The sequence below is a fragment of the Hippocampus guttulatus genome, chromosome 19 (assembly GCF_054856545.1).
Source record: "Hippocampus guttulatus isolate MCC_2025c chromosome 19, RoL_Hgut_1.0, whole genome shotgun sequence".
In the NCBI taxonomy this organism is placed as follows: Eukaryota; Metazoa; Chordata; class Actinopteri; order Syngnathiformes; family Syngnathidae; genus Hippocampus; species Hippocampus guttulatus.
The window spans coordinates 1,706,178-1,731,657 of record NC_141279.1 but is presented as its reverse complement, the minus strand read 5'-3'; the positions used below and the strand labels follow the sequence as shown (position 1 = coordinate 1,731,657).

The following is a 25,480-nucleotide window of genomic DNA, read 5'->3' as shown; positions in this document are numbered from 1 at the left end:
GCGATTTTGCAGGGTATCATAAAGCCGGTCCTGGTTGCCGCTTCCCGGGTTGTTGTAGCTTTGGTAAAATAGCCTTGTTGTTTTTCTAGCTTCGCATGATTCAACTCGACGTAGCACTGCCCCCAGTCATCGTGAATATCTCGTAGTTGCTCTGTGAGTTTGTCGGAATAAAAGACCTCCCGAAGGTTGAGTTTTTCCCGAACACGATGTGACACCGATTCCCGCATAAAGAGTTGATCGGGTTATCATCTGTGTCACTATGGCCTTGACGTTTGTGTCTTCAAGACTTCCTGATGCCAGTTTAACGTTTATGAACACAAAGCAGAAATTGCATACCAAAATGCAGGCCCAAAAGACCGGACCCCGACACAACAATTTGACGGCGGCAGCGACAAGCACCAACTCGTAAATATGATTCAATACACTGACGTCAACTGATGAAAAATGTGTTGACACAAATGGGAATTTTTATAAGTGGGTGGCTTGGTTTTGCATGCATATGTGACTCTGCGTGTGTGTGTGTGTGTGTGTGTGTGTGTTAAATTGTGACTCAGCTAGCTCACACCTGTAACCAGAATGTGTCTCCACTGAAGGTTTGTGGTTGGGATCCACTTCCTCCAGGGTTGGCTAATACGAGGGGAGCGGTCGCGCCAGGTGTAAAATTTGGGCGGGTGTAAAAGAAAAAAAAAACAACAACATTGTGGCAGCAACTGAAAAGTCTCCGATGTCCGGCCCACAGATTTTTATTTTTCCTTCTCGGACTGACATTCGTATGGAGTGCTTTGCTACTACACCACAAAAGAAAAAAAAGTATGGCATTATAACAAGGTCAGATTTCAACCTTTAGCATGATAAGCGTCACATTATAATGCGATACGTTTCACATTATAATTTTATAAGTTCAGTGTCAAGGTTGTAATGTGTTAATGTTGGAAATTTCACATCAAAATGTGATGAATTTGATGTTAATGTGGCAACTTTTATGTTAAATCATTTATTTATAGTTAAGTTGTCAAGTTATGACGGATTTTCCTTTCGGATCAAACAAGAGGTCACCTTCATTTTAAACGTTCTTAATTTGGGCTTCAGGAAATGTGTTTTTAGGAACAAGTTACCGCCATCGTGGAATAATCTCAGCAGGCGGTCCAACCAGTGAAAGCTGAACCCGACTGCAAGAAATCGTAGCGGTGGATCGCTCGGCTTGTACGTTCACAAAAAAAATGTCGTTGGCTCATGTTAATTCAACATCGCATTGATCACCAAGACATCAAACGCAACTTGCAAGGGAATAAAAAAATTCGGAATCGCAGTTTAAAAAAAAAAAAGAGGGTTATCTTTATCGTATATTCCGATTTTTTTTTAATTTTTTTATTACACGGCAAGACAATATACATCATCGTATAGCAAGTCAACGTCATCTATTCATCTATTTTATACGCTACTTATCCTCATGAGGGTCACCCCAGCCGACTTTGGACCGGATGCGAGGACACCCTGGGCCGGTTGCCGGCCAATCACCGCTCAGTTATATCGCATCGCTGTTTCTTGTATTATAACATGTTTAACCTTATTGGAAAACTCAACAAAATAGCCGTAAGCTTGAAAGCGCGGGTGGATTTTTTTTTTTCCTCTTTTGTCAGTCGCTCAGGTTGACGGACTGTTAAATTGGGGTGAGCTCTGAGACAAAGGCCTTTTCTTCTTTCTTTTGCCAGCATCAAAGCTTTTGAAATGTCACGCGGACACGTTAGATCCTCTGTCCTCTCTGTGGCCTCGCGACACGCCGTCTGATAAGAAACGGTAAGCGTGGATGCATACGTACTGCATTGCACGACAAAAAAACGGAAACCGATTGGACGGGAAAAGAACATATGACGTAATAATAGGCTTTCGGTTGAGCGTTATGGCATGAGATTTTCGAGCGGAGCCGAGTGGCCTTTAATATCAGAGCGTCTACGCTGACCTATCGGTGTTTATGAGGCGGGGAGTGGCATTTGGAGACGTTAACAGCGGCAATTGTTGTCTGTGTCTTTTTCGTTTTATTGTCTTTTAGATGTTTGACGGTGCCTACCAAGGGACAATAAATGGAGGGAACCTTGTAAATGTTCAGTGGCATGACCTCTATGACCTTTATCACCTGTTCAGACACGTCTTACCACGTCATTTTTTCTCAGCCGAGATATACTGACTTGATATTCTTTTGGTTGAGACTTATATTGTGCCGCCCATCACACACACTTTAGGTATTTTTTTTTTTACATTTTTGGGGGGGGGGGGTAAAATCAAGAGAGGAAATGCACTCTGAAACCAACATGACAACTAATTCACCCCTTTCACGGACATATAATCATAACCTACATCAGGATGTTTTTTTCCAAGCGTTTTTGTTAGTCTTTAGGCATGAAAAAAAAAATAATGACAGTGGATGGCAACACACGTATTAGAGGTTGCTGAATTAATATAAGAGAAAACCAAATGTGAATAGCTGTCCACTCTAGTAACCGCTGTCCCTGAAAGGGCTAAAATTAAAACATTTTTAAAAAAATGGTATTGGAACCGTTTCATCCAAAAACAAAAGCCATTTTTTGCATGCATATAAACTTTCTTCACAAAGCGCCAGTCAGCGCCTACTGCTGGCCTGGCATGCATATAACAGCATTTTCAGTGATTTCACTACAACATCCTGTGAAAGGAGCTCATTTTGACACATGGTCATCGACTCGTTTAACCTTTTCAAATACCGGAAGAGAAACCCGATTTCATTTATGCTTGCAGATGTCATGTATGGGTCACCATACTCTAATTCTGCATTTGGGTTAAGCTGCCAAACAATTTTAACCCCCGCACGTATTTTTCAGGAAGTCGTTATTTTGAACACGTTTTTCGATTAAATCGTCTTTCATTTCTTCAAGAATAATGCTCAAAACCCAATGGCACAATTTAAACACTATACAACCCCCCCCCCCCCCATGATATTCCTCCTCACAAGGCATTGCAAAATGTGTCAGCCGTGTGTATATGTTGAGTATGACGCTCATTTATTGCACCTGTGCAGCGTGCACGAGTGTTTTTCACTTGCCTCCCCGACGACCTCTTTATCAACTCATTTATGTTACCGTCACCGTGATCTCAGTCTGAACTACTTCTCTTTCCCAAGAATACTCTCTTGGCCTCCTCAGCTTGCTCGCTTCACTTTTTGAACTTTTGAACTTGGCAGAGTACGTTTGAGGGCCAATAGGCAGTCGGGAAAATCGGCACGCTGTTAATCCCTGTTGACTCTGACGGCACCGATTTCCCCAGTCGGGACCGAGACAACTGCCATTGTTAGTTCCATCAAGCACCCAGTACAGTGTTTCTGCACTGTCTTACCTTGTGCATCTATGCACCTCACAATTGATCTGAGTACCCCTGACAGCAGTCATATCATCAAGAAAGAAAGCAATTTTAAGATGAAAAGAAAAACTTTTGTCGTCGTTTTTAGCCAATGTTTGATCGTCTTTATCCGCGGCAGCAGAGCGCCCTGAGCTCACATCAATGTGTTAGCTTATGTTATATTATTAATGATCATTTTATGTTTGAGCATCATATTATTTCATGTTAAGCATCCCTAAATTATATTCTGTTGTTTAATAATTGCAAAGACATGTTTTTATGTTGATAGGTTCTGATTGGCTGTTGAAGTCAGAGAAGCAGGAAGTGATTTTAGTTACGAGAGTTGTGTTCTCGAACGCGCCGTGGGGCAGACATCTTTTTTTTTTCCTTTTAATAAAGCTGTATTTAAAGGATTCCATCTCTCCTTTTGCCGTTCGTAAAGTAGAGCCATCCACTAAAAACAACGAACCCCTCACCTTACGAATGTATGCACGCAGCCTATAACAAGCAGCTCAGTATTTAGTCTTCATTTTGCATTTTAAAAGCAAGGCCAACGCTAACAAAGATAAATATAAAAATCAACATGACATTAGCACGGCAAAATTTGTACATGAAAAGGTGAGGCCAAGTGTCAACAAGGCGGAGGCTCCCATCAGGACGGTCACTTGCGGGACAGGTTAATGATCTTGTTAGCTACAGTCATGGGGTTGAAGAAAGAAGTGCCAGGAAAAAAAAAAAAAAAGTGTGAAGATATGGAAGGACTACTGTGGAGATGCAAAGAAGGCTCGTGGGTGCTCCGCAGAGGTGGCAAAAGTACTCAGAGTCACGAAAGTGATAAATTATTAAATAAAAATAAAAATAAATGATTAAAAATCAATAAATAAGACTAGTGGAAGTCGTGATTAATCTCCTGCAATTAAGTAAAAGTTTTTAAAAAAAACGACAGTCAAATGTACTTGACCCTTTCAGGCACAACGGTTACTGCAGTGGACAGTTGATCGTGTTATCATGTTACAAGTCATCATTATTGAAAAAGGGTGAAGTACAAAATTAAATGAGTTTTACGGTAATTTATATCTTTACCATTTTGACAACTAGGTACATTGGGGAAAAAAAAATATTCACACACAAAATAGTCTCCCTTTTATTTGAACTGAGATCACGCTCAAGAAAGAAAAAAACAACAACACATATTAAATGATATTGTTGAAGAGATGACCAAGGAGGTTGAAAATAAATGATCATAAAGCTAGACAGGAATTAGCTTGACTGCGTGTTGCCAACCCGCAAAGATTTTGAGAGAATGTCATATGGAAGCATAGACCAAATCACGTCACCTCTACGTTGGCAGACGGATGCCACGAAAATCTTGAATACCTGAGAAAGAACACTGTCCCTACTGCCAAACATGGAGGAGGCTCTGTTATGTTCTGGGGGCGCTTTGCTACATCTGGCACGGCGGTATCTTGAATCTGTGCAGGGTACAATTAAATCTCAAGACGATCAAGGTATTGACAAAGGAAATGTGCTGTTCAATGTCAGAAAGCTCGATTTGAGTGGCAGGTTATGAATTTTGCAAAGAAATGGATTGGTCATATTGATTCGAGGCGAATGTATGATAAGCATATAACATACACTGTATGATAATACGGTGATAGATATGATAAAGAAGTGTTGGTGTATGTCTCCCCCCCCCCCCCCCACCCACCATCTCCACTCCTCCAGGGTGCTGACCCCCAGCTGACCCGGTGAACTTGTCAACAGACAACTCTCAGCCCTTCAATTATGAATAATCACAGTGAGACACTAACAACCATGCTAACGACGCCATTAGCATCTCTTATCGAGCACTCATATTAGTCCACAGCAGGGACCAGCGGGGGGGGGCCAGCCAACACCATGTTAATGTGGTTTTAGGGAATCGACACTCCAATTGAATTACAATGGCGTCGCCATTATAGATGCGATAAGCTGATTGTCTCTGAATGACCTTGCTCACGCCATCAGATACTTTAACTTGAGTTGATCACGGTTGAGAATGATGAAGCACCATCGCCGTTGAGACGGCAGACTTTCCCTCGATGAGATTTTTCCCGATCTTATTGTTTGAAACAGACGCTTCGTAAAAGGTGAGCATGTAAACGGTTCGACTCAAAATTGCCAACTGTTCAAGTTAGCGTTAACCCTTTCGGGGGACAACGGTGATGACAATGGACAGCTTGCGGGGTTGTCCTTTACTGGTGCATGTCTTGGGATTGAAATTTGAAAAAGAAAGAAGACGGTAAAAGAAGTTGTGTGACAATACGAATGAAAAATATTTCCTGAATCCTTCATAGAGATTGATTCATCTCCGCCGATCTTATTGGACAGTTTCATGGAAACATACATTTGAGCTCAATCGAAATAAAAGCCAGTCATAATTTTAACATTGTACTATATATGAAGAGCACCGAATTAATACGGGCACTCGATTTCTTTCTCCTTCTGTTGTTGTTGTTGTTCACCCGTTGTCCATAGTTACGGAGCAACAATGATTTATTGGACGCCTTATGACTTCATTCAAAGAGCGAGAGAGAGAGAGAGAGAGAGTCTTCACGGTTTTTCACACCATATTGTAAATTCATGACGATAGTCCCAAATTCGGACAAAAATGGTCATGCCCTACAAATTTTTGTCCTCACCGAGTGATAGGGAACAATGGAAGGAAAGCGATGTGCTTTAGAGTGAAAATTAGAGGCAAAGTTCAGAAAAGTTCACTCACATCGTTCAACGGGCCGGACCTGCGGGGATAGGATAGCGGGACATAAAGGTGTCAGCGGCAATTTACTGTCACAATTTGGGCATGAAGCGAAAACTCGTATCCAGAATGACTTGCAAAAGTAACAAGAGTTCAACAATGGCGGATCCAATAATTGCAAGAGGCACAGTCATAAACATGGGCCATGGACAAGAGTACAATGCCAGGTAGTTGTCATGGAGTGGAAGGAGGCGGCGGGTAAATCACAATGGCACCCAGAAAGAAAAACAACTTGCAAATAAGGCCAAAAGCACATCTTGCCAGTGAGGATGCCTTTTGGAGTGCCTGGACATACTGTATACATACACACACACATATATATATATATATATATATATATAAGGCCAGCTACGAAAAAAAACCCCAGTCAATAATCTACACTTTTGAAATGGAATTTGGGCGGCCAGGTGGACCGGTGGTTAGCGCTTCGACCTCACAGTGCAGAGGTCATGGGTTTGAGTTTGCATGCTCTCCCCGGGCCTGCGTGGGTTTTCTCCGGGTACTCCGGTTTCCTCCCACATTCCAAAAAAAACATGCATGGCAGGCTGATTGGACGCTCCAAATTGTCCCTAGGTGTGAATGTGAGCGTGGATGGTTGTTCGTCTCTGTGTGCCCTGCGATTGGCTGGCAACCGATTCAGGGTGTCCCCCGCCTACTGCCCGAAGACAGCTGGGATAGGCTCCAGCACCCCCGCGACCCTAGTGAGGATCAAGCGGTTCGGAATATGGATGGATGGATGGATGGATATATATATATATATATACACACTGTATATAATAACATAATATCATTATTATTTTAATTCCCAATGGTCACCTTTCACCTAAAACTGTCCATATGTGTTAATGTGGGTCATGGTTAATGGTCTGTATGGAGGCTGTAATTGGCAAGTGACCAGTCCAAAGTTTACTGCGCCTCTCACGCAAAGACAGCTGGCATAGGCTCCAGCTAAAGTATGAAAATGATGAGCTCAAGTGCTTTCGAAGATGGGTATTTTGTAGGGGTTTTTTCACATCATTGTTTAAGGGTAAAGCAATTGTCGATTTGTAATACCGTATTAGCCCGAATAAAAGACGGTGTTTTTTGCATTGAAATAAGACCGAAAAAGTGGGGCTCGTCTTATATTCGGGGTCTAGACATTATACCCATTCACGACGCTAGATAGCGCCAGATATCATTGAAGCGAATGCTGAACTTGACTCCCCAGGCCAAAGTGAACCCCTGTCACGAAGAATAAAAATAAAAAAAGCGGTAGCACGAAGAAGAAAAATAAAAAATAGCGGTAAGAAAGAAAATAGAAGAAAATAATAGAAGAGATAACAGAAAATGGAGAAACGTAGCGACAATCTGGAGAAAAGCGGGTCGAAGATCGGCCAGGTTAACCGGCAGATGAGGAGAAGTTATGATGTAATTTACATTTCAAAAACCAGAAGCCATTCATTTACGAATGTGATTGCACTTTAGTTTACATATTTAAATGTTCAGATATTAAGATTTGAATGAGGCAAAATAACATGCTTTTTCTCTCAAATATATTGTTATAATCATTTGTTTCAGATGTACCGTAATTATTTTTTGTATAAAAATTAATTTGGTGTTCAAGAAGTCTTTTTTCAAACTTGAGTTTTGAAAAACAGGGGCTCGTCTTATATTCGAGCCAATACGGTAAGAATAATGACAATAATAAACGTGAGGCCTTCCATCATCCTGGAATGAGTAGTTTCAATTTCGCGAGCTCCACCGTATTGCTTGAATATACAATCAATCCACTCCAACTAAATGTCCGTTTCGGTTTTGCGGCAGCACCTTCACACTGGGTTGACCCCAGAAATGAAAACACGCAGTGTGCCAGAATAGACAGATACATGCGTGTAATGAGTCATTGTAAAAACAGCAGCCAGACTGTCTCACCACTGACAGATTGGCCCTGCGCGCGCTACCCCGGGACCGCCCACCACTCCCACCCAGCGCAATGCCCTCCTCACCTCTCCGCCCCAGCACACGCACTGCCCCACGCCACACTACCGACACACACATGACGGACATGAGGCTATTGCAGGATACAAATATTGACTCCAAATGCAGAGCGAGCGCACCCTCGTTTACTTCCTTGTGGCGTTGTAGGCCGAGAAAAACCTTGCGTGTGTGCCTGCGCACCCGCGCGCTGGTGCATCGCGCCGTCTGTAACCGCTGACCTAAAGTTGAACCCACGCACACACACGTAGATATCATTTTTATAACCCGAACGGGCGAGGGCTCAGGAGAGCGAAGAGAGAAAGAGAGAAAGAGAGAGGAAGAGAGATGGTGGTGGTGGTTGAGAGCGGGTTAAAGTCTTCTTGGAGATTAGGAAGAAGTTCACTGTTGAAAGTCGACCAATAAACACCGGGAGTCAAGCTGAGGGCAACACAGTTTCCCCTGAAGCGTTAAATCGTGATTTCATTTTTTGAATCATGAAATAGATTCACTCAATTGATTTTCAAACAACTTTTCAGAAATTAAAAAAATGTCCACTCAAGTGAGCAAGGCGAGCTTAATACATTCCTTGAGCGTTCAATTTTCATGGGGACTGGTAAAGAGATTTTCATCTCTTCATAAACACACTTGCTAGACCTCTGTGGATCGAAAAAAGACGACGTGGACAAGACAGTTATTGTAGTAAAAACATATATATTTAGACAAAAAAAAGGAAACATGATGCCTTGTTCCGTCGCCTGACTTCTTCTACGCAGCATAGGTTTAATTCAAGTAAGTAACTAACAAAAAAAAAAAAAACAATCCCCTCCAAAAAAATTATGACATATGTCCACACAAATGTGCAAGTACATACATTTTAGTGCTGATTGATTCTTCTTTTTTTTTTTTTTTTTTTTACATTTTTAGCGATGTAAAATGATGATTTGGAACAGAAAAATCTTGTCCGGTTCACACTGCTGACTCCCACCAAGACAAGGGAAGAGTGAGGAGGGTGTGGCTATATTTCTGACTAGAAAGCGTTTTGGGGGAGTAGTTATGATAACCGTGCATGTTTTTTGGAATGTGAGAGTAAAGCAGATGAAGCCCACTCAGGCACGGGGGGGAGAGCATGCAAACCCCACACAGGAAGGCTGGAGCCCGGATACAACCCGGTCCATCTGTAATGTGAGGCAGACATGCCAACCAGTCATCCACCATGCAGCTGTGTATTTCATAATTATAAAATATAAACCATATCCACACACGTAGGAATTTAGTGAAACAAGACAATATGCTTTTTCTAAGTACAGGGGTAGTCTCGGGTCCAAACTTAGTTCCCAATGGCCATCCTGCCCCTGAAACTGTCCATATGCGTGTCTATATGTAGGCTCACAAGAAAGGGGCTTTTTGAGCATAGTTAGTTATGATAATATAATTTCATATCGGCTCCCGGCCGTCTTCGAGCAGGAGGCGGGGAACACCCCAACTGGTTGCCAGCCAATCGCAGGGCACACAGACGAACGACTGTCCGTGCTCACACACATCTCGGGACATTTTAGAGTTTTTGGAATGCGGGTAAAAACCAAAGTACCCAAACAAAACCCTACACAGGCACAGAGAGAACATGCAAACTCCACACAGGAAGGCTGGAGCCCAGAATCCAACCCTAGACTTGTGTTCTGTCAGTTAGCCGGACGTGCTGACCAATTGCCCACCGTGCCGCTAAGCGCTTAGCGGCACGGTGGACAATAGATGGATGGATGGAATGATGGATGGTTGGATGTGTGTGTGTGTATGTATGTATGTATGAACATCTGCAAAGATGCAACTGCAGCTAGGTGTGGAATCTTATGAGCAGCTTTTACTGTCCTTTGAAGAGCCTTCCTCCCTGCACCTGAGCTACGACGCTGACGCTGAGGACACTCTCCAGTGCGCATCTGTAGAAGCGCCCCAAGACAAAGCTCCCCACTCCGGCATGTCACAAATTTTGGAGGAAGTAGAGAAGTCGGTGTGTCTTCTTCAGTAGACGGGAAGTGTTTCGCATCCAGGTGAAGTCCACTGAAAGATGCGAGCACAAGGTACTTGAAGCTGGAGACCACTTCCACCGCTGCTCCTCCAAAGTGCAGTCGGGGCATCTGGCGTTCCTTGAGCTTCTTCACATCGAGGTAAAGATTGCTATTTTTGTTCCGGTCCACCAGATGTTTTACCTCATCTCTACTTGGACTCGTCGTTGTTCATGATGGTTGTCACTTGCGCTGTGGCGACCACAAATTTCACTCGATGACAGTTCAGGAATTTCACAGAGTCGTCATAGGTCAGTAGTGTGAACAGGAGGGGGCACAGCACACAGCCCTGGGGTGAGCCAATGCTGAAGGAAATGGAGGAGGAGATGTTGTGGAACCTGACAGCTTGTGGTCTGTTGTTCAGAAAATCCAGCAGTGATGGACTCGACTCAAGAAGGTTCAGCTAAGATTATTTGTCTGTGGGATGATGATGTTGAACGTGGAAGAGAAATCCAGGAAGAGCAGGCAGATATACGGCTTCAAACGATCAGAATAACAATCCAAACATTTATTTACCTGTGTTTCCAAAGAGAAATCCTTTCAATCGTGGAATTTTAGGATTGATTAACCCTTCCATGGACCCTGTAACCTGAATACATGATAAGCTGTATTCACCCGAACCTGAATTAACGGCTAGCCTTCACAACGATATATATATCGTTGTGAAGGCTAGTCTAAAAGGTGAATTTTTCACTTACCACGGCAGCCAGCAAAATTATTTTCAAATTCGTTTTCACAGTTATTAAATGTACATGAAAAATAATGAAGCGATCATATTAATTCGAGACAAAATATTCTTTCTTTTTTTTTTTTTAACCGCTGAAAGTGGTGGACGTATTATGTGAGGTATCCCTTAAATCAGGGGTGTCAAACTCATTTCAGTCGCGGGCCAATTTGGAGTCTTCCCTCGGAGGGCCGTTATGACGGTGAAACCACAAAATTATTACTTGTAAAAACAAATGAATAGATTGAAATCAGTCAAGTGGATGATGATAGTTTGTTTAATTATTGTTCAAGTGAGTGTAAACAGGGTAACAAAATTACTGCAAAATCTCAACGTTATTTATTTCACATGACAATTTGACATTTGGGTACAGATTTGAACAAGTTGGCACACAATTTGCTTTCGCGGGCCACAAAATATAATTTGGTGGGCCGGATCTGGCCCCCGGGCCTTGGGTTTGACACACGTGCCTTCAGTTAAGACCTTAACTACGAATGACACCCAGAGAGAAGGATTAAGACATTCTTCAGCCTCCGCTTTTTGTATTTTGCGAAGCAGCTGAAAATGCTCTTGAATGTAAGCTCGCCCCCGCAGGCACGATCGCCGATCCGACAAGCGGGGCTTAAACCCGACCTCATGAGTGTGTAAACCAGTTGCCTTATAGCCAACAAAAGGCGTCTCGGGGACGCGCTTCTTTTGTCTCGCGGGGAATCATCACCTTTTCTCAGTGAAATCTGCCAAGGATTGTTCTGCGTGCTACGGGAGGTAAAAGGATTAAAAGATGTGTGCTTGGCCCTCGGAACAAATGGTGAGGCAAGTCAGGCAGCGAGGACGGGGCCGGGGGGCGGGGCCAAGCGACACCCACAATTAAAGATGAACTTTGAGTGAACTAATTTATCTGCGGGCGGAGAAGGTGACGGGCTGCGCGGACTTCCCCGGTTAGCCTATAAAAAGGGCGCCTCGCTCGGTCGACCGACATTCACCTGAGCGGATTCGCTGCCGAGACCGACATGGCTCTGAGCACGCTGCTGGCTACCTTCCTGTGCACCATCGTGCTTCCCGTTCTGCTCTTTTTGGTTGCCGTCAAGCTATGGGAAGTTTACATGACCCGGGGTAGAGATCCGAGTTGCGCCAGCCCCCTGCCGCCGGGGTCCATGGGTTTGCCTTTCTTTGGGGAGACGCTGCAGCTCATCCTGCAGGTAAGCAAGGTGTTGACGTCATAAGTATACCATCGCGATGATTACTACTGGGCCCATTTACTGTATTCTTTTGTTTTTTTTATTCGGGGTGTTGTCCAGAGAAGAAAGTTTCTTCGCATGAAGCGGCAAAAGTACGGCTACATCTACCGGACTCACCTATTCGGGAACCCCACGGTGCGCGTGACCGGCGGCGACAACGTGAGGCAGATTCTCCTCGGGGAACACAAGCTCGTGTCCGTCCAGTGGCCCGCCTCAGTGCGCACTATCCTGGGCTCGGATACGCTGTCAAACGTGCACGGAACCCAGCACAAAACCAAGAAAAAGGTGAAGACTTAAAGCTCATTTGACAATGCGCAGTCGTTTTAATCACTTGAGAAACTATTGAAATACTTTTCGACCAGGAGGTATATTCAGCAACACGTTGTTTAAAAAAAATCTTCCTGCTTTTATTAACAATAAAAACAGTTATATTTAAGTGTAGTTAACATAAATAGTTCGAGTCTCTTATGTTGTGTGATACCCAAGAGTTGGGGGGGGGGGGGGGTAAACTGAATTCCTGTTTCGTCTCGTGGCTTTGTCTGTAGACAGTAATCCCTCGTTTATCGCGGAGGTTACGGTCAAAAAAGAACCAGTCAGTGATAAATCAAATCCGTGAAGTAGTGAACTTTATTTTTTTTACAGTTATTATACAATACTTAAATATATATATACAATGAAATCAAAGACCAAAACCTGTTTTCAGGTCCAATTACCAAAAAAAAACCCCCAAACGTTTTCAACAAATAACTATCATAGTTTTTGGAAATACTGTACTGTCGACACGCGGCGCCGCGTTCTGATTTAAAGGGTTAAAAGCATTAAAAAACTGCACTAAACAAAAAATCAGTGAAACAGCGACGCCGCAGAAAGTGAACCACGTTAGAGCGAGGGGTCACTGTATTGGTAACCGGAGAAGTAAGTACTGTACATTAATTTTATGTTGACAATCAGAAATGTACTGGACGAATGAAAGTAAAAAGGCTGATTACTCTAACTGTGCCATGTACAATAAAAATGATCATCAAAGGATATGACAACAGTTTTAACAATCCTGGCTTCTCTCCAGGCCATAATGCGGGCATTCTCCAGGGAGGCTTTGGAGTTATACATCCCGGTCATCCAGGAGGAGATTCGCGCCGCCGTGAAGGAGTGGCTGGCGAGAGATTCTTGTGTGCTGGTGTACCCAGAAATGAAGCGTCTGATGTTCCGCATCGCCATGAGGATCCTTCTGGGCTTCGAGCCGGAGCAGATTAGGACCGACGAGCGGCAACTGGTCGAGGCGTTTGAGGAGATGATCAAGAATCTTTTTTCTCTGCCCATCGATGTGCCGTTCAGTGGATTGTACAGGGTAAGAAAAACAAGTTTTACTTTCGTCCTCCAGATGGATGTAGATACCGGCCGGATGTGCTATTTTAGCCTCTTAATTCTGTCCTGCGTTTTATTTTCTAGGGTCTGAAAGCTCGGAATTTCATCCATTCCAAAATCGAGGAGAACATCAAGAAAAAGATCCGGGAGTCACCGAAAGAGTCCAAACACGGAGATGCTCTGCAGCAACTCATAGACAGCGGCAGTAAGAACGGCGAGACATTTAGCATGCAGGTAACAACAACACTGACGACCCCGACGACATTGTCTCGTTTGGCGTTTGGAGGGGAAAAAAAACAACAAAGCGGCGTTCCTTCCCCGCAGGCTATTAAGGAGTCTGCTACAGAACTACTATTCGGGGGGCATGAAACCACCGCCAGCACGGCTACCTCTCTGATTATGTTTCTGGGCCTCCACCCTGAAGTGGTGGAAAAATTGAGGCGGGAGCTGATTGACAAGGTAATATCACGTTATTGGAAACCCGTTGAATTTCCGGTCCTAATAAATGTCCTCACCGCTCTCCTTTTGTGTTCAGGAGGAGCGAGGGATGCGACCGCAGAGTTTGAATATCGAATCTTTGGAGCGTTTGAAGTATACGGGTTGCGTGATTAAAGAAACATTAAGGATAAACCCACCCGTCCCCGGAGGCTTTCGCGTGGCGCTAAAAACATTTGAACTCAATGTAAGTTCAAGATCACCGACACTTGCAATCTCTATTCTGTCTTCCTCTACTCACCAAGTCCACCTTTAACCTTTTCAGGGATATCAAATTCCCAAAGGTTGGAACGTCATCTATAGTATCTGTGACACCCACGACGTGGCAGATATCTTCCCCAACAAAGAAGACTTCCAGCCCGAGCGCTTCATGACAAAAGCTTTGACGGACTCCACGAGGTTCCAGTACATTCCTTTTGGCGGGGGCTCAAGGATGTGTGTCGGAAAAGAGTTCGCCAAGGTACTGCTGAAGATCTTTCTGGTGGAAGTGGTCACAAAGTGTCACTGTACTCTCTTAAACGGGCCACCCATGATGAAAACGGGACCGACCGTTTATCCTGTGGACAATCTGCCAACTAAGTTTACCCACTACGTTCAAAATTAATCGAGCTTTTCAAAAGCGGCGTGCTTGAAAATCTTCTCGGTAATCACAAATCCTTTTTTTTTCTGTAAAAACAATTTGGAAGCATTCGGGTGTGCTGAGGTTTTAATTTTGCCCCTATTTTTTTTTTTTTTTTTGCAATGGCCTGTACATTCCGTAAATATTTGGAAAACATTTGACATGGTGTTTCTGTGTACCGTATATACTGTGTATATATATTTTAAGACGAGATCCAACTAAACAAGCGGCACTATTTACACATTGAAACACTTTAATCAGTTCAGTGATGTATCTTTTAGGGTGATGTAAATATTGTAGAGTTTGTTATATAACTTTTGTACCATTTTAACGTCAAGTTATTTAAATGATACTGTATTGTGTTGGCTTTTTATTTAATTAAAAAAAAAAACTTTTTGTGAGTAATTCATGTTCCGAATCCATATAAGCGTGCTTAACTTTACGGGAACAGAAAATAGACTCACGAGGTTTCCGTGCGTGATATTGGCGGGTAAACTGTAATAGCTTCACTTGCAGATGATTTAATTGGCCGTGCATGTGACCTCTGAACATCTCCAGGATTTTCTCTCCCGAGTTTAGACTTGATTACTAGACGGGACTGAGAAATTAATTTATGAATAGATTTTAGAATCTCAAATAAAATGCTGGAGGGGATTAACTGGGGCTACATAGATTCCTAACAGGGCTAATCCCCCCCTCCACCTCCCCCCACCCAACCAGTAGTAATGCCCTCCCTGCCCCCGATTGTGTGTCTGTGTGGGACCAAGCCCCATAGTGACAGGGGTGCTATTAACCCGAAAAAACTATACTATGGCGTTTTTTTTAGCTACAAACGCCTTACTATACTATGTCGTTTTTTTCGGCCTAAAAACGCCTTACTATACTATGTAGTTTTTTTCGGCCTAAAAACGCCTTACTATACTATGTAGTTTTTTTTGGCTAAAAACGCCTTACTATACAATGTCGTTTTTTTCGGCCTAAAAACGCCTTACTATACTATGTCGTTTTTTTTGGCTAAAAACGCCTTACTATACTATGTCGTTTTTTTCGGGCTAAAAACGCCTTACTATATACTATGTCGTTTTTTTCGGCCTAAAAACGCCTTACTATACTATGTCGTTTTTTTGGGCTAAAAACGCCTTACTATACTATGTAGTTTTTTTGGGCTAAAAACGCCTTACAATACTATGTCGTTTTTTTCGGCCTAAAAACGCCTTACTATACTATGTAGTTTTTTTTGGCTAAAAACGCCTTACTATACTATGTCGTTTTTTTCGGCCTAAAAACGCCTTACTATACTATGTCGTTTTTTTTGGCTAAAAACGCCTTACTATACTATGTCGTTTTTTTTTGGCTAAAAACGCCTTACTATACTATGTCGTTTTTTTCGGGCTAAAAACGCCTTACTATACTATGTCGTTTTTTTCGGGCTAAAAACGCCTTACTATACTATGTCGTTTTTTTGGGCTAAAAACGCCTTACTATACATGGTCGTTTTTTTTCGGCTAAAAATGCCTTACGATACATGGTCATTTTTTTGGATAAAAACGGATTACTATACTATGTGTTTTTTTTTCAGGCTAAAAACGCCTTACTATACTATGTCGTTTTTTTCGGGCTAAAAACGCCTTACTATACTATGTTGTTTTTTCGGCCTAAAAACGCCTTACGATACTATGTCGTTTTTCTTTTTAGCTAAAAACGCCTTACTATACTATGTCGTTTTTTTCGGCTAAAAATGCCTTACGATACATGGTCATTTTTTTTCGGCTAAAAATGCCTTCCTATACATGGCCATTTTTTTCGGCTAAAAATGCCTGACTATACATGGTCGTTTTTTTCAGCTAAAAACGGCTTACTATACATGGTCTTTTTTTTCGGCTAAAAACGCCTGACTATACATGGTCGTTTTTTGTCATCTTGTGTTCCTTCAAATAAAGCTGAAATAACCAACAATTCTTTGGGGTTCTTTTTGTTAAAGTCAGTTGCACACACAACAAAAATAAATAATTCGAATACTCCTGTGCTGAAGTCCTGATAAAAGGTTCGAGGAAAAGGGAGACGGGCAAGGTGCCTTGCAATACTCCTCATTTGTGAATGACCAGGGTAACTACACTCAAGAATGGGGAATGGGGATGACTTCGTATCGACTGATCGAAAACGAGAGTAAAATTTATCCCCTTATCGCCATCAAAGTAATAAACTGGAATTCAAACTTTCGTCATGTTCAGTTGTAAACTACGAATATACCATTGAGCTTGCCGAAAAACTCAACTGTGATGGTCCAGTGGACTAAAACTTTGCATCCGGTTCGGGCGACTCGGGTTCGATTCCCGGAATCACCAACATGTGTGCATAGGTGAGTAGAAAAAAGGGACTCGTACACGAGTCAACTGAACCCAAAGTGTAGTCTCCAAACCACTAGATCGACTTGGATATGAAAATGGAGGATTTGGAAATTATACCCATTTGTCCTTGTCATGTTTATGTGTATTCTATGAATACGATAAAAATTCGCCGAAAAAATCAACCGTGATGGTCCAGTGGTATAATGCTTTGCTTTCGGTTCAGGCGACTCGGGTTCGATCCATGTGTGCATAAATGCAGGTGAGCCGAAAAAGGGACTCGAACACGAGTCAGCTGAATCTAAAGTACGGTCTTTATCCACTTGACCAACTCGGATTTGAAAATTGACCATTTGGAAGTTATACTTATCCTGCTTCCTCGTCATGTTTGCGTGTAGTCTATGAATAGGACAAAAAATTGGCCGAAAACCTCAACCGTGATGGTCCAGTGGTAAAAGCTTTGCTTTCGGTTCAGGCGACTCGGGTTCGATGCCCGCGCTCACCTCCATGTGTGCATAAATGCAGGTGAGCCGAAAAGGGGACTCGAACACGAGTCGGCTGGATCTAAAGTATGGTCTTTAACCACTTGACCAACTCGGATTTGAAAATTGACCATTTGGAAGTTTTACTTATCCTTCATCCTCGTCATGTTTGCGTGTAGTCTATGAATAGGACAGAAAATCGGCCGAAAACCTCAACCGTGATGGTCCAGTGGTAAAAGCTTTGCTTTCGGTTCAGGCGACTCGGGTTCGATCCCCGCGCTCACCTCCATGTGTGCATAAATGCAGGTGAGCCGAAAAGGGGACTCGAACACGAGTTGGCTGGATCTAAAGTATAGTCTTTAACCACTTGACGAACTCGGATTCGAAAATTGACCATTTGGAAGTTTTACTTATCCTTCATCCTCGTCATGGTTGCGTGTAGTCTATGAATAGGACAAAAAATTGGCCGAAAACCTCAACCGTGATGGTCCAGTGGTAAAAGCTTTGCTTTCGGTTCAGGCGACTCGGGTTCGATCCCCGCGCTCACCTCCATGTGTGCATAAATGCAGGTGAGCCGAAAAGGGGACTCGGACACGAGTCGGCTGAATCTAAAGTGTGGTCTTTAACCACTAGACCAACTCGGATTTGAAAATTGACCAGTTGGAGTTTATATTTATTCGCAGTAAAAACAGTAGTGCTCCAAAAGTGACAAAGACACTAAAATACCTTTTTCAATGCCGGAAATCACCAGCACCATTGGCCTAATGGTTAGAGACAAACGGGGCCATCCGGTGAGAGCGGGTTCGAACCTCGCCTCGAGCTCGCATTTACCCACATTTTTCTTTCGGAATTGTTTCTCACAATTTATTTTTTTTACTTCTTCTTTGTTAAATAAAGCTTTTTAAAAAAACAACACGTGATGACGTCGTTAGCGAAAACCTATTTAAGCTGCGACTAATTCAACAAGCCGTCTCTTTCCTCTCCAGGCTGACTTCACGTCCACATCGCGGCAAGACGACCACAAGGCTTGGCAAGGTGAACCCTTTAACTTTCTTTTTTTGTCTTTTGTCATTGCTAACTTTTCTAACTTTTAACAACAATTCACTTTTTCAGGCTGTTCAACTCTTTCACGGTAAGTCGCCTGCACGTTTAAATGGCATTGTGTTCTTTTGAACTAACTCTCGTTTTGCAATTTTCTTTTTCCTTTACAGCACGCCGAGAAGGTAAGTTGCAAGCGTTTAACAAACCGAACGTCTGAGGTTTCTTTTTCGTCTTTTCATCGCTAACCTTTTGTAACTATTAACATTAATTCACTTTTTCAGGCCGTTCAACTCTTCCACGGTAAGTCGCCTGCAATTTGCAACGGCACGATGCTCGATGGAACTAACTCTCGTTTTGTAATTTTCTTTTTCTTTCCCAGCACGCCGAGAAGGTAAGTTGCCAGCGTTTAACAAACCGAACGTTTTGGAACTTAACATTAATTCTCGTTTTCAGGCTGTTCAACTCTACAAAGGTAAGTCGCCTGCAATTTTAAATGGCACCGTTTGATTTTTATTTTTTATTTTTCCAGCGTGCTGAGAAGGTAAGTTGCCAGCGTTCTTATTTCCACCATTTAAATGACACCCTGCTCTTACTTTGTTGTAATTCTGCAATTTCTGTTCACAGGCTTGGCATCTTCAAGTGACTGGCCAAATTGACTGTAAAAATGGCTATCTGCGACTATTTTTTATTTTTTTAGAGCGGGGGTGGGGGGCTGTTTAAATGTCCTTACCAAAAGTCACATTGCCAACTATTTCACTGTCTTTTCAGCCCACCCGTTACACTGCAGGCCACTGCCGAGGTGTCCAGCTCAGCCCTGCGCTCGTCACTGGTAAGAGACAAAAACACTCCTGCGCATACAACTCTGAAATCGTGTTTTAATTTTTCAGCGCATGAAGATGAGCTTACAGGAGGCTTCGAGTGATGACGTGATTCAGGTAGGAACCACAGACAAAAAGTGTGCACTTTTCCTTTTTTTTTTTTTTCTTAGGCGGAGGATTTCAAAATTTGGTGCTGCACACTACCTCATTGCAAACTGCGCTCCCCAGACGTCTTGAAAAAGAAAGTTGAGAGTCCCGCCTCAAGTTTCCGTTTTGCTCCTGGACAAAACTGAAGGAAGGTAAGGACATCGTAAATAACAATCCACTCTTTCTGACATCCTTTTTGTGTGTGCGCAGGTCAAACGGCATCCAGAGCTGCCTGACAAACAAGACGACGGCGAATGGGGGCGTCTGCTGATTTTGAGCACGCTGCAAAGCAAAATGGCTCAAGTGAACATTTTATAACGCATTTTCTCTTTTGCAGGTTCCCCCAAAGCTGCACTGGGACGAATGTCTCTTGGGACCATCGAAGGTACATTTACCATTCTGTACTTGCTACTCATTTTGTTTTTCTTTCTGCTCAGGTGGTGCCAAAGCATCTCTTGGCCCTGCAGTCGCTCTTTTTCGCCAGTGATGCTTCTGTTGGAAAAGAGACTAAAAAATGCGATTGTCATGTTTCCTCCTTCACTTGCAACAACAAACGTTTGTTGAGATGAGCTTTTTATTTTTTATTTTTTTTTCTCTTTAACTGTGCAGAGAAGCTTCCAGTTGGTGCCATCATGGAGTCTGAACCGTGGTCACCAAGACTCTGCACCTGCTGGGCAAAGAGTTTCGAAATTGCAGCTGAAATCTTTCAAGTTGACCCACATTAAAATGAAACCGAAATAAAACCCCGACGGGTCCATTGCGTACCTCCTGTTTGTGTTCAGGCTTGTCCACTCTGGGGCCCTCGGAAGCGGTTGCCGTTTTGCTCCTTGATGAGACGGAAGGAGTGTAAGGACGTCGTAAATGACTTCAATTCGCTCTCCGACATCCTTTTTGTGTGTGCGCAGGTCAAACGGCATCTTGACTTCATCCAGAGCTGCCCGAGGAACAAGACGACAGCGAATGGGGCCGTCTGCTGGGTTTGAGCATGTTGCAAAGCAAAATGGCTTATTTTTAACGCATTTCTTTTTTGCAGGTTCCCCCCAAAGCTGCACTGGGACAAATGTCTCTCTGGACAGTGTAAAAAGGTACATTTAACATCCTCTACGAATTTTGTCTCTTTCTGCTTATGTCCACTAGGCGGCGCCAAAACAATTCTTGGCCCCGGAGAACCTGAATCTGCATCCACTCCGGGAAGACGGTGGACAGGCTCAAGTCCCGTTGATCTTTTTCGCCAGTGATGCTTCTGTTGGAAAAGACGGATTTTAAAAAATGACTGTTTGTTGTTGCAGGTGGTGGAGCGAACATGAAGTCATGATCAACGAGCATTTTTATTTTTCCCTTTTTTTTTTTTTTTTCTTTTTGACTGTGCAGAGAAGCTTCCAGTTGGTGCCATCGTGGAGTCTGCACCTTGGCCACAAAGACGCTGCACCCGCTGGGCAAAGAGTTTCGACATTGCAGCTGAAATCTTTCAAGTTGACCCACATTAAAACGAAACTGAATTAAAAGCTTGACGGGTCCATTGCGTACCTCCTGTTTGTGTTCAGGCTTGTCCACTCTGAGGCCCTCGCAAGCGGTTGGACATCCCCCGCGCTCCCTCTGTCGCAGGATGGGTGGGGGGGAAAAAAGGTCTGACTCGAAAAACTAATAGTTTGACTGGAAATTTCCCACTGAAGGCCTTCAAGGTTTCTTACCTCGTTTCCCTCCAGAAATCCAAGTTGGCCCCCGCCCCACCATGACGTCTACGTCAGACCTTCTCACAAGGAAGCGCTTGGTTAGTGTTTGAGGGTATGCATGCGACTCTGCTCATTTCGTCTCTTTGCAGAACTGGCAACTGGCTCCAGAAGATTCCAACAGTCTACTGAGAAGAAAAAAAAAAATTATATATTTTTTTCTCTCCTCCCCTTTCTTCAGATGGTCATTCAGACATTGGTGACAAACGCTGCCTGCCTCCGCTACATGGTAGCCTGTGAAGCCCAACGTCATCCATCGGCTTTCTCTTCCTCAGCCGGAGGACCGCATAGAGACGGTGGCAAACTTTGGTTGAAGTCGGTGCTTGTGGCGGTGGGTTTCATCTCGAACCGTTTCCATCAAAACCACGCTGGGTGAATGTTTTGACTGGTGTCTTGCTGTTTTCCAGAAGTGACGTCACACTGCCTGGGGAAAGGGTCTTCCTGGAATTGGTGGGCTCAAGTGCACCCTTTTTTCCTCTCCCTCCTTGCGGTCTGCAACTTGACAAGGAACCTGCAAGTGAAATAAATGGTCATGTCAACAAAACCTTGGTCACGCAGCACCCATTTTTGACCGCTTACTCTGCTTCTGCTTGGTCAGCTGGAGGACGACGTCCAGAAGGGGCTGAAGCCAACTTTGGAGCAGCGTGCCAACAAGAAAAGTTGCACGGGTGCATACACGTGTGTGTGTGTGTGCGCGCGCTGCAACTTGGCGGTTTTTCTTCAAGGTCCGATGACTGCCCAAGAAGTCCCAGGTCCTCTTCCTCCCTGGTGGGTTTCTTCTAGTCTAAAATTTGCTGCACCAGAAATGCGCTGTAAGCCGGTGTCCTTTTTCTTTAGGTCCACTTCACCAGGCGCCGACTGTCGTCCAACACTTGGCTTGATGCAATCAGCTGGAAGAGGTTCCACAATGGCCAGTAAGTATTGAATGCTTGACAGTTTTCTTAATCCCTTCTTTGACGCCATATTTGTTGCACAGGAGCTGAACGTGCGAGTCCCAGACAACTTATGTGGCATCACCTTCAGTGCTGGTTAGTTTGATCACATTTTAAATTGCATTTCTGCACAAGGGGACTTGAAACTCTCCAATCTCATTTTTGTCTTGGGTCCAAGTGTTGGTCCAGCTCTGCTGTCACAGGCTCACTTTGCCAGGCAACGAAAAGTAGAAGGCTGCAAAGTCATCCAACTTGGACCTTTTCGGTGAGTAGTTTTTTTTATAATTTTTTCAACTTTTTTTGAACTTATTTTTTTTGTAATTTTAACGCTAACTTTTTTTTTACTTTAACTTTTTTTTTACTTTAACTTTTTTTTTTACTTTAACTTTTTTTTTACTTTAACTTTTTTTTTACTTTAACTTTTTTTTTACTTTAACTTTTTTTTTACTTTAACTTTTTTTTTACTTTGTCTTTTAACATGTATTCTTGTAAAATAAAATAAACAAAACCACATCTCGACTTCCTTCATCAATTAAAGTGGGTGGGGTTGGGGGTGTGGCTATGCAAATATGGCAGCAATCCGATTGGCTGCTGTGAAGGGGCGGGGCTATGCTAATGAGTATAAATTAGCATAATGGGAGTGGTTATGCGAAGCCTGTGGGTGGGTGGAGTTATGCAAATATATTGAAATACAGCTCTGATTGGTTGACGTGGGAACTTGTGGGCGGGGCTATGCAAATACATTTTCATGCCCCATTTTGATTGGTTGGCTGGGTAAATATGGGCGAGGCTATGCAAATTGGTAATCAGGCCGCAGTGGGCGGAGTCTATGCAAATATGAATTTACATGTCATCATCTGATTGGCTGGACCGGGTTAATGTAGGCGGGCCAATGCAAATGTTATTTGCACAGTGCATTCTGATTGGCTGTTGTCCGTTGTGGGCGGGGATATGCAAATATATCGCCACAGCGGGCCCGAGTGGGCGTGGCTATGCAAATAAATTTGCATGCCGTCTTTTGATTGGTTATTGTGGGCGTGGTTACGCAAATAAATTTGCATAACGTAATCCGATTGGCTATGCTAATCAGTTGTGGGCGCGGCCATGCAAATCGATTTGCATATTACAATTTTGGTCGGGTGGGCGTGGTATATGCAAATAAAATTTGCATGCCGCCACCTGATTGGTTGCGCCGGACGCGCGTGGGCGGGGTTATGCAAAGTAAATCTCCCGTGCTGCGTTGTGATTGGTTGATGTGGGCGGGGTCTGCAAACAAATTTACATTAAAATTTCTGGTCCTGCATGCGGGGCTATGTAAAGTGGGTGCGGTTACGGACGGCAACCGGCGTTGTTGGGGTTTTGTCCTGGAAGACGTTTGGCCTCTGGTCCGAGCAGGTTTCCTGGGTTCATGCGCAAACGCCAGAAAAGGACAGCTCGCCCTTTCTGGCCTTGAGCATCAATCCAAGAAGTCTGCTCGGACCAGAGGCCAAACGTCTTCCAGGACAAAACCCCAACAACCCCGGTTGCCGTCCATAAGAAGGCCACTTTAATTCAACTCTGTGAGACACAAAACACGCCGACTCTGATTCCAGCCGGACAATATGTTGACAAGCATTTTTTTTAGAACAATTTCACATCATTTTAGCAATAAAGCTTGACTCAAGTTTAACACCGACACTGGCTGACAGGCAGTACATTTAACCCTTGTGCTGCAGTTGATGTAAATAATTTTAGATAATGCAACATGCAATTTTTTAAAAACTTGTAAAAGTATTATTCCTGAATATTTATTTTACTTTCAACCACTTGACATGTTCAGTGGCATCAGCGCTATACATACACGTCGTTCTTTTTTTTTTGTTGTTGTTGTATTTTTGCCCTCTATGGACAATAAAAGCAGTACTGTGCTATGACCAAAACAAATATCGATATCTATATGCCCAAAACATGAATTGGAGTATTTCATATCACACAATTTTTATGCTTTGTCTTTGATTTAAAGATGACAACACGCAAAAATCTACAAAAAAATTGTCAAAATTGTAACAAGGGTTAAGCCGGCAGCAGAGGACGTCGTGTTGTCTGCTTGACGAAGCATGGACTGCACAACACTGACACACGTGGAAGCTGACAACAACATCACTCACTGCTTCTGAACATGTGCTTTGGAGAAAATGTTGCGTCTGTCATTGTAGATATGAATTTAACATTAACCCAGGAATGCCATTTCAAAGCACAGGTTCAGAAGCGTTGACCGATGCGTGCTCGAATGTCACACAGTCCATGAAACTAAGGCCAAAGTTCACTTCAGTGACATCATACAGCTCCTCAAGCACACAAAATGACGCCCTGTGCTGCTGCTGCTGCTGCTACTGCTATCTTGTACAGCCTGTCAGCCAGTGTTGTTATGTCTAACGCTGTCGTGTGAAAAGCACAGATGTGCATTTTGGTCATTTTTTTAAATGCTGACGTTCGGGCAACCGAACAATGTAAAATAAATCAGTAAAATGACCAAAATAGTCATTCTGTCTGGCCTTGTGAATACTTAATGAGTACTCATTGAATATTCAAATTTCGATTACCAAGTTAGGGGTGTATACTTTGACTCCTTATTGCTGCAAAACAACAAAATGGACGTCTGGAACAGTTGATCTGTTTTAGAGAACACGCGAGAGATCATTAAATGTCATATTTTTGGTTTTTACGACGAGCTGACTATTCATTATTTCTAAGAAAAAGCAACTGTAAACCGTCGTTTACAATATAATTAGCCAGTTAGAGTGATCTATTATTGCATTCAAAACATATTTGTACTCCAAGATAGCTCACATGATTGATCGTTTTTGACGGTCGAAATAAATTTCCATTCAAAAATCGGATTAGCATTATATCTCGTTTGATTGTGTAGATGCGCCCAATGTTTTGATCGAATCGAGACAAGCTTAACAGAAGACAATGTTTATTTTTTTCTTTAAAAGAGACAAATATTATTTTACAAGCATCCGGTGAAAAGGAGGAAAAGTTGAGCACGCGTTACCTTTGCACAACACGTCGCCACTTTTGCACGCAGACAGCCAGCAGCCGACGCGAAGACAACGTTCCTGCACTGTGGTCGTCTCCTGCGCATTTTCAAAAAATCCAAAAATGCCTGACTTAGACCGAAAGTTCTTCGCTCACGTGTTTGAAGAACGCCAAAAATATGAGCGAACAAAACGCCATGGAAAACAAAGACTCGTTTCCGGTTTTGGTCCGCCTTTTACTTCCGGGTCTCAGCTTCGAGAACGAGAAAAATATATATTCTGGAGCTGCAGGTGAGTAAATAGAAGGGACTCGAACACGAGTGGGCTGGATCTAAAGTATGG

The 25,480-nt window shown here is 43.1% G+C and overlaps 1 protein-coding gene and 1 long non-coding RNA gene across 7 annotated transcripts; one reads left to right on the top strand and one right to left on the bottom strand.

The window, feature by feature from the left end:
- Positions 1-11,237: 11,237 nt before the first annotated feature.
- Positions 11,238-15,287, top strand: LOC147189509 (cytochrome P450 26A1-like). Its single transcript, XM_086138640.1, has 7 exons — positions 11,238-12,105; positions 12,205-12,429; positions 13,211-13,492; positions 13,594-13,743; positions 13,834-13,968; positions 14,045-14,191; positions 14,270-15,287. Exons 1-7 carry the CDS (start codon positions 11,917-11,919, stop codon positions 14,606-14,608), a joined length of 1,467 nt encoding a protein of 488 aa, XP_085994766.1. The 5' UTR covers positions 11,238-11,916; the 3' UTR covers positions 14,609-15,287.
- Positions 15,288-19,346: 4,059 nt separating this feature from the next.
- Positions 19,347-25,449, bottom strand: LOC147189508 (uncharacterized). Of its 6 annotated transcripts, XR_015104042.1 has the most exons (8): positions 25,156-25,448; positions 21,766-22,076; positions 21,404-21,697; positions 21,148-21,311; positions 20,984-21,052; positions 20,222-20,699; positions 19,852-20,123; positions 19,347-19,738 (listed from the first exon to the last, which is right to left on the bottom strand). It is a non-coding gene; the product is annotated as an uncharacterized LOC147189508 (long non-coding RNA). The 6 variants fall into 6 exon arrangements; XR_015104040.1 differs by having other exon boundaries at positions 19,347-20,123; positions 20,222-20,888; positions 25,156-25,449; XR_015104038.1 differs by having other exon boundaries at positions 19,347-20,123; positions 21,148-21,314.
- Between the last annotated feature and the right edge of the window lie 31 nt (positions 25,450-25,480).

What these genes read in the sequence shown, in the direction of transcription:
- LOC147189509 (XM_086138640.1), top strand. Translation starts at nt 11,917, where the DNA reads ATGGCTCTGAGCACGCTGCTGGCTACCTTCCTGTGCACCATCGTGCTT. An exon ending in CGCTGCAGCTCATCCTGCAG is followed by an intron (nt 12,106 to 12,204) that starts GTAAGCAAGGTG and finishes GGTGTTGTCCAG; the next exon opens with AGAAGAAAGTTTCTTCGCAT. An exon ending in TAAAAACATTTGAACTCAAT is followed by an intron (nt 14,192 to 14,269) that starts GTAAGTTCAAGA and finishes TAACCTTTTCAG; the next exon opens with GGATATCAAATTCCCAAAGG.